We start from the raw sequence: 12,417 nt of genomic DNA, 5'->3' as shown, positions 1-12,417 counted from the left end.
TGCGGGGTCTTGTGTATTTGCGTCCGTGTGTGGGCAGGGGCAGGAGCAGAAAAATCTGCCTCTGCTTCCTCTCCTCATAACTCTGGCTTCCACTATGGTTTCCTTTTCCTCCACAGCTGGCTCTTATCTCCTCCTCTCCTTCTAGTGGACTTGTGCTTTGCCAGTCAGAGTAGCCTGGAATACTTTTTCTTCCTCTCTCAAACTCTTTGTTTCTATAACTGGAGCAATCCTCTTCCCTCCTCTACTGGAGCTTGCTCTTCTCCCTCGAGTGAAGTCTTCTTTCTCTTCCTCAACTGGAATTTGCTCCTCTTTCTCCTCCACTTTATCTGCCTCTTCTACCACAGCAACTTCCTCAGCAAGTTTTCTAAAGCCAGTTCAATAACATGTTTCCTCTTTCTTCTCTTCTTCCTCTTCCTTTTCTTCCCCAACTGTGTTGTACTTCCTCCTCCATTTTTCTTCCACACTACAAGTTTTTCCGAACTGCAGATCTCAATTATTTCTTCTTCCACTCCTCTCCGCTTCCCTTCTCTTCCTCTACTTTTCTCTTCCTCAGTTGTTGCCTTTCTTCATCCGACAATTTTCTTCTGCAACACTCTCCTCTCCTCCACTGTTGCAGCTTCAGGTTGCAGCTTCAGCTTCCTCTGCTTCTCTTCCTCTACTTTCCGTCTTCTCAGTTATGGCTTTCCGCTGCCACTCTTTCTTCCTCCGCACTCTCCACTGTTGCAGCTTCGTCCACCATGTCCTCTTTATCCATTCAGTGTGGTTTCTCCTCTGCTTTTCCTCCTGCACTGGTTTTTACTTCCCTCTTTTTTTCATCCACAGCTTCCGAACAGAATTCGTCCACTCCTCTCTTCCAGGTTCTTGTAGTGGCATGTGTGGGATTTGCGTCTAGGTTGTGCCAGGAAGCAGAAGCAGCTTTCCTTCCTTCTCAGATCTCTGGCTTCTCATGCTGTTGCCTCTTCTTTTGGACTTGCGTTTTTGGGAGTCGGGGGTAAATGGAAGCAAGACTTTCTTCTCTACTCAAGACTCGTGGTTTCTAACAACTGGAGCCTCCTCTTCATTCTCGGTGGCGAGATCTCCACTTTCCACAGCAGGTTCCCTCAACTGCTGGCTGCTCCCTCTTCGCACTGCTCCTCAGCCTCAACGGTTTTGTGATACGAGTGGTTTGGTCTGCCTGTTTCTCTCGTTGGTCTACCTCTCACAACAACCACAATAAAGCATTATGCCACTTTTCTCTCCATGCTAATAGGTAATATCGCTTCTAATTCCAATCATCGAGTATCATCTGCCAACAAAACCCAGAATAGAGATAAATTTATCACTAACCTTCGATTATTTTCCATCAGATGACACTCATTCCTTTAGGATTGTCATCGCCTTACTACAAATACCACGCATTGCTCATTATGTTCCTCGTATATAGAGATTCGATATTTAATCCATCAAAAAAATATCATTGATGTTTTCATACATTGAGGCGACTAGATTCACCTCATTGCAAACAAACATGTCAATGGACTTTGGCATATGCCACCAATGGTCGTTCTCCCTCTATATCAGAAATAGGTCCACCTCACATCAACATAACGTATGGAGATCGTTATTTCTGGAAGACATATTTAGAGTTATAATTGCATCATGGTGGATATTTGAGAGATTTATCTCTCCATTAATACAGTGCAATCTCCCGCTGTGTCAAGATTTCCCAAAAAAAACTTCTTTACCGGAAAAAGCAAAACTGCATCGCTATAAATCTGAGACGGCGCTCAAAATAAAATACCGACTACCGCATAGCGCCAGAGCTTAGCATGGCTGATCACCATACAATAGCAACGTAAAATATAGTGTTCGAGACCATCGCTTAGTGCATTGAAACAATCATTTCCCCCTGTCAAGATTTAGAAAAAAGAATTTAGGGATTGGTATGTTACTACTATAGAAAGCACACTAAAACTCCTCTTATAGGGGACATGTAAAGGGGCAGTATTGGAGTAGCTTTAGATGAAAGGTGGCCCCATCCAGGGTTGTTATCAACACCGAGTACAACATGCTGTTTTCTCTGTTTGAAAATAACTGTTCTCCCCAGTTTGCTAACACGTTATATTTATATGTCCAATGGCATTATTTATTTTGTTTATGAGGTTTAGGAGAACATTGAGGTAAACAAAACATCATAGTCCAAAGGGTTTTTCTAATGCCTAAATACTTGTCTTTTCGGGATACAAAGATTTCTTTATTGTACTGTGGGAGAATAATCGGACCAGAAATCATATTGGGCAGTACAAGAACTTCACAAAAATCCTGAGTTTGGAAAAAATCTAAAACAGGAAGTGGAAGAAAATCTAAGAGCTTTTGTGGTATTTGATATACACTTCCAGAGATCCCGAATGAATCAATTGGAGATATTAAAATGATGTGCATCTGGATGGCGGGTTTCCAACAATATTATAACTATGATTGCACATCATTACTACAATAATAATTGGGAAAATTATAATGAGATTACTACTACTAAATAATGAGATGCGTTGTTGGAGTTAGTGATAGAAAGGAGTTATGAAATTAATGACAGAAAAGAATATATCCAGTGTATTTATAAATAATTTTTTAAAGATATTATAATATACTTACCCCGCCTTGGTCGAGAAATTTCAAACTCAGTCTTGAAATCATCATTAGGAATGTTTTTAACATATAGCTTCAATAAAATTTCCAACCGTGAAGTATTCTTTTCTTGTCTGCTGAGCACCTTGGAACGTTGGTGACTTCCATGAATGAAAAACACTGAATCAGAAAAAATGGCTGCTTTGATGGACACCTGACTGATTCTGCTATCAATTCACTCCCACAACATCATAGAAGTCTCATATAATTTTCCATTGATGGTTGACATCTAGTGGAAACCTAGGCAGTGCATACATCCATTAATATCTCAATTTGGATTTCATTCGGGACTCTGGTGAAGTACATACAAAGCTCAGATTTCTCACTTCCTGTTTTTATTTTCCCACTCAGGATTTTGCCTGCCAATATGATTCTGGTTATCTCACAGAGCATAATTCACAGTTTAGAAACTTTTGAGTGTTTTTCTTCCTATCCACAATATAACTAATAATATATGCATATATTTAGCAACTGGACTGAGGAGCTGGCCGTTTACAATGGGCCCCAAACTTTTCATCTAAGCTACTCAATACTGCCTTCAGCCATAAGAAGTTTTTAAGTAACCACACTCTTTTCTTTTTCAATCATTGACAGGATGTTGTCACACAGCCACGGCGGACACAGCAGTAGAAGCTGAGCTTGGAGTGGAGATTGAGAGACTGTGCAAAACAGACACTCAAGCTTCAGAAAGCCACTGTGTTGCTGGTGGACCTGAAGAAAACCTTGCAACACAAGTGGAGGTTAGAACATGTGGGCTCAGAGATGGAGGAGAAGGCTCCAAAGGAGGTGGCAGAACCAATGAAGACAAAGGAGAGAACAAGAAGAAACAGGCCAGACCAAGATCCACTCGTATCACAAAACCTGTTGAGGCTGGGAGGCAGTGGAGAGGAGCAGCCAGCAGTTGAGGAACCTGCTGTGGAAGTGGAGATCTCGCCACCTGAGAATGAAGGGATGCTCCAGTTGTAGAAACACGAGTCTTGAGAGAGGAGAAAAAGTGTTCCATTTACCCCGACTCAAAACGCAAGTCCAAAAGAAGAGGCAAACAGCATGAGGAAGCCAGAGATCTGAGGAGTGGAAGGAAAGCTGCTTCTGCTCCTGGCACACCTAGACGCAAATCCACACATGCCACTAAAGAACCTGAAGAGGAGGAGTTGGCTGAATCTGTTCGGGAAGCTGTGGATGAAAGAGAGGAAGTAAAACCAGTGCAGGAGGAAAAGGCAGAGGAGAAAAGCCACACTGATGGATAAAGAGGACATGGTGGAGAAGCTGCAACAGTGGAGAGTGGGAGGAAAGAAAGGTGCAGCGGAAGCCATAACTGAGGAAACAGAAAGGTAGAGGAAGAGAACAGAGGACGCTGAAGCTGCACCTGAATGCAACAGTGGAGGAGGAGGAGAGTGATGCAGAAGAAAATGTGGGATGAAGAAGCAACAACTGAGGAAGAGGAAAAGTAGAGGAAGAGAAGGAAGCGGAGAGAGTGGAAGAAGAAAATATTGAGGGATCTGCAGTGGAAACTATTAGTGTGGAAGAAAAGATGGAGGAGGAAGTAGCAAAAACCACAGGGAAGAAAAGGAAGAGAAGAGAGAGAGACAAGTTATTGAACTGGCTGAGAAAAACTAGCTGGGAGAAGTTGCTGTGGTAGAAGAGGCAGATAAAGTGGAGGAGAAAGAGGAGCAAAGCCAGTTGAGGAAGAGAGAAGACTTCACCTCGAGGAGGAAGAGCAAGCTCCAGTAGAGGAGGAAGAGGATGCTCCAGTTTAAGAAAAAGAGTTTTGAGGAGAGGAAGAAAAGTATCCAGCTACTCTGACTCAAAGCCAAGTCCACTAGAAGAGAGGAGGAGAAAGAGCCAGCTGTGGAAAGAAAGGAACCAGTAGTGAAGCCAGAGTTATGAGGAGAGGAGCAGAGGCAGATTTTCTGCTCCTGCCCCTGCCACACACGGACGCAAATACACAAGAGCCGCAAACAACTGAGGAGGAGAAGGAAGAGGAGGTGGAGGCAGAATTTGTAAATGAGCAAAAGGTGGAGGAGGTGGTTGCACGCTGTTCAGGAAGCTGTGGAGGAAAAATTGGAGGAAGAAAAAACAGTGGATGAAGCCAGAAGCTGAAACTGCACCAGCCGGAAGAGGAGAGTGTTGCTGAACAAAAGGTGGAGAAGAAGCAAACCCCACAGAGAAAACAGGTGGAAAAAGCAACAACTGAGGAAGAGGAAAGAGTTGAGGAAGTAAGAAGAGGTGGAAGCAGAAGAGGAAGAAATTGTTGAAATGGATGCTAGAAAAACTAGCAGATGTAGGTGAAGAGGCAGTTAAAGCAGAGGAGGTAACAGCAGTGAAGTGTTGCAGATGACAGTGGTAGAAAAGCCAGTTGGAACCTGCTGAGGAAGAAGAGAAGACCTCCCCTGAGAAAACCTCTGAGGAAGAAGAGAAGACTCACCACCTGAGGAGGAAGTAGGTGGCTCCAGTTGTAGAAACAAGAGTCCTGAGGGAGGAAGAAAAAGCATTCCAGTAATGCCTCCAAAACGCAAGTACACACGAAAGAGGCAAACAAGCTGAGGAAGAAGAGGAGGAAGTAAAGCCAGCTGTGGAAGAAGAGGCTGCAGTTGTGGAAAGTGCTGCAGATGACGAAGTAGAAAAACAGTTGAGGAAGAGGAGAAGACCTCAGCCCTGAGGAAGGAAGGTAGATGAGGAAGAACAAGCTCCAGTTGTAGAAGCAAGAGTTCTGAGGAGTGGAGGAAAAAGTGTTTCAGTTTCTCTCAAAAAGGCAAGCCGAGGAAGAAAAGGTGAACAGCCTGAGAAGTGGAGAAGCTGGAGGAGCCAGAGGAAGAGGCAACTGAGGAGAAAAGACACTCCGTAGTGGGAAGCCAGGTTCTCAGGAAAGGAGGAGATCTGCCCCCTACAACTGCCCTTGCCTACACCTAAACGCAAATCCACACGAGCCAGCAAGCATCTGAGGAAGAGGAGGATGTGGACGGCATCGGCTGAACCTGCACCAGAAGGAATGGAGGAAAAGGTGGAGGAAGGAAGGAAGCGGAGATAGTGGAAGAGGAGAAGGTTGAGGAGGCTGCAGCTGAAACTGCACCAGTGAAGAGGAGAGTGTTGCAGAAGAAAAGGTGGAAGAAGTAAATCAGTGGAGGGAGAAGGAACAACTCAGGAAGAGAAAAGGTGGAGGACGAGAAGGAAACTGAGATAGTGGAAGAAGACGTTGAGGAAGCTGCAGCTGAAACTGCACCAGTGAAAGAAATGTGGAGGAGGAAGCAGAAAGGAAGCAATTGTTGAAATGACTGTAGAAAAACTAGCAGATCTAGTGAAGAGGCCAGAAAACGTCGAGTTGGTAACAGCAGTGGAAAGTCTTGCAGATGAAGTATGAAAAAAGCCTGTTGAGGAACCTGCTGAGGAAGAAGAGAAGACCCATCCTGAGGATGAAGAAGAGTCCCAGTTGTAGAAACAAGATTCCTGAGAGAGGAAGAAAAAGATTCCAGTAACGCCTCCAAAACGCAAGTACACACGAAGAGGCAAACAACCTAAGAAGAGAAGATGCGGGAGGAAGAGCCAGCTGAGGAAGAAGATGCACCATAGTGGAAACCATAGTTCTGAAAGGGGATAACGGAGGCAGATTTCTGCTCTTGCCCCTGCTCCTGCCACACCAGATGCAAATCCACAGAAGCCCGCAAAAAACCCGAGGAAGGGAGAAGGAAGAAGAGTTGGAGGTGGAAAAGGTAGAGGAGGAAAAGATGGACGGTGGCTGAAACCCTATTCAGGAGCTTTGGAAGTAGTGGATGAAGCAGCAGCTGCAACAGTGAAGAGTGTGGGGGAAGAAAGGGTGGCAGAGGAACCAATAACTGGGGAGGAGGAAAGGTGGAGGAAGAGAAGGAAGCGGAAACTGAAGCTGCAGCTGAAACTGTACCAGTGGAAGAGGAGAGTGTTAGCAGAAAAAAAGTGTGGAGGGAGAACAATTCCAGGAAGAAGGGAAAGGTAGAGGAAGAAAAGGAATTGCAGAAACTATTACAACACAGACACTCAAGCTTCAGAAAAGCACTGTGGTGCTGGGCACTTAAAAAATCTTGCAACCACAAGTGGGGTTGAAAATGTGGCCTCGGAGGGGGGGGCTCCCGAAGGATGTGTGGCAGGAACTGATGAAGACAACGTTGAGGAAACCTGCTTGTTGGAAGTGGAGATCTCCCACCTGAGGGATGAAGAGGAGCAGGCTCAGTTGCTAACAAGACAAGAGTTGTTGAGGAGAGGAAGAAAAAGTATTCTCAGCACTCCCTCCAACAGCGCAAGTCCAAAAAGAAGAGGCCAAACAGCACTGAAACGAAGAGAGGAATGTGGAGGAGCCAGAAAAAAAGAGGCAGCTGAGGAAGCGAAGAAGAGGCTCCAGTAGTGGAAGCCAGAGTTCTTGAGGAGAGGTAGGAAAATCTGTCTTCGCTTCCTGCCACACTCGATGCAAATCCCATGCCACTAAAGAACCTGAAGAGGAGGAGTTGGCTGAACTGTTCGGGATCTTTGGAATGAAAAGAGGAAGTAAAAACAGTTGAGGAGGAAAGGGCAGAGGAGAAAGCCACCACTAATGGGATGAAGAGGACACAATGGTGGAGGAAAGCTGCAACAGTGGAGAGTGCGGAGGAAGAAAGGGTGGCAAGCGGAAGCCACAACTGAGGAAGACGGAAAGGTAGAGGAAAGAGAAGGCAGAGGAAGTGAAGCTGCCACCTGAAGCTGCAACAGTGGAGGGAGGAGGAGAGGTTGCAGAAGCAAATGTGGATGAAGAAGCCAACAACTGAGGAAGAGGAAAAAGTAGAGGGAAGAGAAGGTAAGCGGGGAGAGTGGAAGAAGAAAATATTGAGGGATTCTGCAGTGGTTAAATTAGTGTGGAAGAAAAGATGGAGGAGGAGTAAGCAACCACAGTGGAAGAAAAGGAGAGGAAGAAGAGAGAAAGAGGAAAACAGTTATTGGAAGCTGGCTTTAGAAAAACTAGCTGAGGAAGTTAGCTGGTGGTAGAAGAGGCGATTAAATGTGGAGGAGGAAGAGGGAGCAAAGCAGTTGAGGAAGAGAAGAAGACTTCACAACCACCTGAGGCGGAAAGCAAGCTTCCAGTAGAGGAGGAAGCGGATGCTCCAGTTGTAGAAAAGAGTTGAGGAAGGAAGAAACAGTATAGTAAATGAATCACATACATTAGGGATGTGACAAATGAGCCATTTTTTTTTACGTTTAAGATAACTTTAATTTGATTGTTTTTTCCCGAAAAATCCATGCGTATTCACAAAACAGATKGTCTACATCGCGCTTTCCGTGGATAGATTACATTTGTGACCCGATTCAGTATGTCGCAAGTCACGACTTCACAGGAGAGCTGTTTGAAAGTGATTTTTATTTTATTCATATCAAAATGTGTTTTTTGGCAGAAATTCCTTCTGGAACATGTGAACTTCCATGTGCCTTAATATCAAACTTGTATGCCATCTGTAAATACAAATMAAATCGTTAAATTACGAGCCTAGTTGGCCACAGAAAAAGAGAGCAACGCGTCCAACCATGATGTATACTGGTAAGATTACATGTTTCTAATGTTGACAGAAAGTGGTTTCATTTCAAGTGTACTGTTAGCTAGCTGACCAAACCTTGCACAAAGTATCAAAATACTAAAATACTACTTAAACAGGACTCTTAAAGAATTTAATTTAAATGTTCATTTGATTTTTTGATCACAGAAACAATGAGAAAATATGGAAAAATAAATAAATAATGAAATGTTAATTATATAAAGCAGCCCGTGAAATCATATGCCAGAGAGTAGCCACAATCGGCCCGAGCTCCAAGTGATACATTTGTGCCAGATAACACCGGAATCGGCCCGAGCCCAATCATCATCAAGAGACATGCTGGACCCTATGTCAGAGAGGTGTTTTTGGAACCACATCATGTCTATTGTCCTGCTAATAGCCCTTGTGAAAACATGTTTTCAAAAGGCCTCCAGGGCCGACAGAAGTTCCTTACTATCCGCCCCTTCCACTTGCCTCTTCCATTCATTCCCATAGTAATTTGTTATGGTTTGCAGTGCAAATGAGGGCATRAACTGGGTCAAGACGCCAGCAGATTAAGTAGACCTTTATGTAGTAAAAAAGGTTAAATAAAAATAAATAAATAAGACCTACAACACTTTTAACAGCACATTATTCAACACCAGTGAGACTCATGTCGCCTACGGTAGGCAGTATATCTAAAAAAAATATTTGTTTCAACTCTACATGTAGGTGTCCTTATTTAAACCCGATCGAACTTGTTGCAACTAAAATGTAGTTGAAATAATCATCTGCATGTTTGCGTGGATTGTGACTCCATTTTGTTCCTCACCCTCTTCAACTCCGTCAATGCCGCCGGACTTTCCAATGACGTGACTCTCCGCCAATAATTACAGTTAGATGATTGGAGGATTCTAAATTAACATCTAAGGGGCATTTTTCGTTAGGGCAAATCTGATCTCTGAGAATATCTAAGGGGCTTTTATATAATTATAATGCAGGGTTAATAATAATAATAATAATAATCGCTTTGTTTAAAAAATAATGATATTGTAGATGATTTCATTTCAAATAACCGAAGGTGAGCGAATGCAATCTGAATAAAGGGAAAAAGGCAATTTTTGAACATGTGGTGAGTCATCCTTACTCATTTGTAAATAAAGCCTGTTTGTTATTTAGAATTATTTATTTCTGTTTTTAAAAGGGAGAGAAACCAAAAGACCACCGTGCCTATTTTTTGTAAAATTGTCAATCCACATGTCAAGTAATATTCCCTCATTGTATTACCCAAGTTCTCGCTTAAGTCCAGGACCACCGACAGTTTATGTTGTTCTTGCCTGATGCAGGACTCTAGTGCCAGAGGGAGACTCTCAGACTGAAAACATATCCATTAATTGCCACAGTTCAGACTGCCGATAGATCAGCGTTCGAACTCCCCCTTGTGATAGTGTGGTGCAATGACAGAATGCCACCATCTACCACTAACAGTCGCAGCATAAACTCGTACCTTTAAAGGAAGAACCACTGTACATTTTCCCTGACACCCAAAAGTACTTGTTACACTTTGAATGATGATGATGATGATGATGATGATGATGATGATGATGATGATGATGATGATCGGGACAAGTTAGTTGTTGTTTTGAGATGACTGCACTGTGATTCGAATTTTGTGAGGAAAAATATTATATTGTTTATCGGTTAGGGATTTTGTCTTAAAACTTCTTATGGCTGCAGGGGCAGTATTGAGTAGCTTGGATGAAAAGGTGCCCAGAGGTGCCCAGAGTAAACTGCCTGCTCCTCAGTCCCAGTTGCTAATATATGCATATTATTAGTCTATTTGGATAGAAAACACTCTGAAGGTTCTAAAACTGTTTGAATGATGTCTGTGAGTATAACAGAACTCATATGGCAGGCAAAAACCTGAGAAGAAATCCAACCAGGAAGTGGGAAATCTGAGGTTTGTAGGTTTTCAACTCATCGCTTATCGAATACACAGTGGKATATGGGTCATTTTGCACTTCCTACGGCTTCCACTAGATGTCAACAGTCTTTAGAACCTTGTCTGATGCTTCTACTGTGAAGTTGGGCCGAAGGAGAGGGGATTGAGTAAGGTCTATCATGAGCTGAACATGCGCTGACCATGCGCGTTCATGTGAGAGCGAGCTCTGTTCTATCGCATTTCTGAAGACAAAGGAATTCTCCGGTTGGAACATTATTGAAGATTTATGTTAAAAACATCCTAAAGATTGATTCAATACATCGTTTTATATGTTTACTGACTGTTACGGACTTTTTGACATTTTGTCTGCTTTTAGTGAACGTGCTTCGTGACTTTGGATTGTTTAACGCAGACGCACTAACAAAAGTAGCTATTTGGACATAAATGATGGAAATTACCGAACAAATCAAACATTTATTGTGGAACTGGGATTCCTGGGAGTGCATTATGATGAAGATCATCAAAGGTAAGTGAATATTTATAATGTTATTTCTGACTTCTGCACAATATGGCGGGTACCTGTATGGCTTGATTGGGCTCTGAGCGCTGACCTCAGATTATTCATGGTTTTTGCTTTTTCCGTAAGCTTTTTTGAATCTGACACAGAGGTTGGCTTAAGGAGAAGTGGATCTAAAATTCCATGTATAACACTTGATCTTTGATTAACGTTTATTATGAGTATTTCTGGAAATTGATGTGGCTCTCTTGCAAAATCACTGATGTTTTGTGGAACTACTGAACATAACGCGTCAATGTATACTGAGATTTTTTTTATAAATATGAACTTTACCGAACAAACATACATGTATTGTGTAACATGAAGTCCTATGAGTGTCATCTGATGAAGATCATCAAAGTTAGTGATTCATTTTATCTCTATTTCTGCTTTTGTGTGTTGTGTTTTTCTGTGATTTTTGGCGGTGACCTAACATATCGTTTGTGGTGCTTTCGCTGTAAAGCTTTTTTGAAATCGGACACTGTGGTGGGATTAACAACAAGATTACCTTTAAAATGGTATTAAATAGTTGTATGTTTGAGGAATTTTAATTATGAGATTTCGTTTGTTTGAATTTGCGCCCTGCACTTTCACTGGCTGTTGTCATATCGAACCCGTTAATGGGATTGCAGCCCTAAGAAGTTCAGTAAGGATCCCATTCGTTGAAACGTTTGAACGTTTAAAACGTTCACACCATAGTATACATACCTCAGCTAACTCCTCTTTGTCGGATTCAGCAACAGCAGCATCTCCCTTTATTCTCTTGCTGATGCTCTGCCATTGGCTTTCTTTTGGGAGTCTCCACTCGATCCTATACCACACAGAAATATATCCTCAATCCTAAACCATACAGACTGCCAAAGTGATTATCTTAAATTAGCCAATAGCTATTTAACTGAAATAGCTATGAACACAAAAACGCAATATTCCCATTCTCTTGTTACCTGATGACTTTCTCTGATTTGTGTTCCTCGGGCTGCTTCTCTGACTCCTCGACAAAAGCAACCTCAGTCACCGGGAACCCTTCCTCTTTTTTCTTTTCCTCCTCCTCTACTACACTCGCCTCTTCTGCCTCTACATTATCCTCCCCTTCTTCCACTGTGGGTTCATTTCCTGTTTCTTCCTCCTCTGCATCTTGTTCCTTATAATCCACAAAGGACTTGCTTCGTAAGGACTTTCGTTTGGGTGTGGCTGCTGCGACTGTTTTTGGGTCCTGCTCCTCTTAGCTCTAGTTTCCTCAACTGGAGGAACTTTCACAACCTCCTCAATGCTTTCTGCTTCCACTTCCTCTTCCTCCTGGTTTGTTGTTGTGGCTTTCTCTTCCTCAACAGCTTTTTCCTGGGCTTTGTCATCTACTTCCTCTTCTGTTTCATCTGGTTTTTCTGCCTCTTCCGCTTCAACAACAGTTGGTGTGGATTTGCGTCTAGGTGTAGCAGGGGCAGGAGGAGAGGCAGATGTCCTTTCGCTCCTCAGAACTTTGGCTTCCACTACTGGTGCCAGTTCTTCTTCTTCCCCACCTGCCTCTTCCTCKTCAGGTGGTGAGATCTTCTCCTTTTCCTCAGCAGATTTCTCAACTGCTGGCTGCTCCTCGTTCACTGTCTCCTCCTCAGCCTCAGGTTCTTTGCAGGCTTGTGTGGATTTGCGTCTGGGATTGGCAGGAGAAAGAGCAGAAAATCTGCCCCCATCTCTCTTCAGAACTATGGTTTCCACTACCGGTGCATCTTCATCTTCCTCAGCTGGCTCTTCCT

At 43.1% G+C, this 12,417-nt stretch overlaps 1 protein-coding gene across 1 annotated transcript in view; it reads right to left on the bottom strand.

Annotated features, from left to right (window-relative positions):
* Positions 1-12,417, bottom strand: part of LOC111957598 (axoneme-associated protein mst101(2)-like) — a 28,846-nt gene that overhangs the window by 14,550 nt on the left and 1,879 nt on the right. Inside the window, exons 2-5 of the mRNA XM_070436916.1 lie at positions 11,930-12,415; positions 11,614-11,810; positions 11,378-11,480; positions 6,724-6,868 (exon numbers count right to left, since the gene is read on the bottom strand). Coding sequence (XP_070293017.1) covers positions 6,724-6,868; positions 11,378-11,480; positions 11,614-11,810; positions 11,930-12,415 — 931 coding nt within the window. The remainder of the gene's footprint in view (positions 1-6,723; positions 6,869-11,377; positions 11,481-11,613; positions 11,811-11,929; positions 12,416-12,417) is intronic.

This window comes from Salvelinus sp. IW2-2015, linkage group LG33 (genome assembly GCF_002910315.2).
Source record: "Salvelinus sp. IW2-2015 linkage group LG33, ASM291031v2, whole genome shotgun sequence".
Taxonomy (NCBI): domain Eukaryota; kingdom Metazoa; phylum Chordata; class Actinopteri; order Salmoniformes; family Salmonidae; genus Salvelinus; species Salvelinus sp. IW2-2015.
This window is presented reverse-complemented; position numbering and strand designations above follow the sequence as displayed.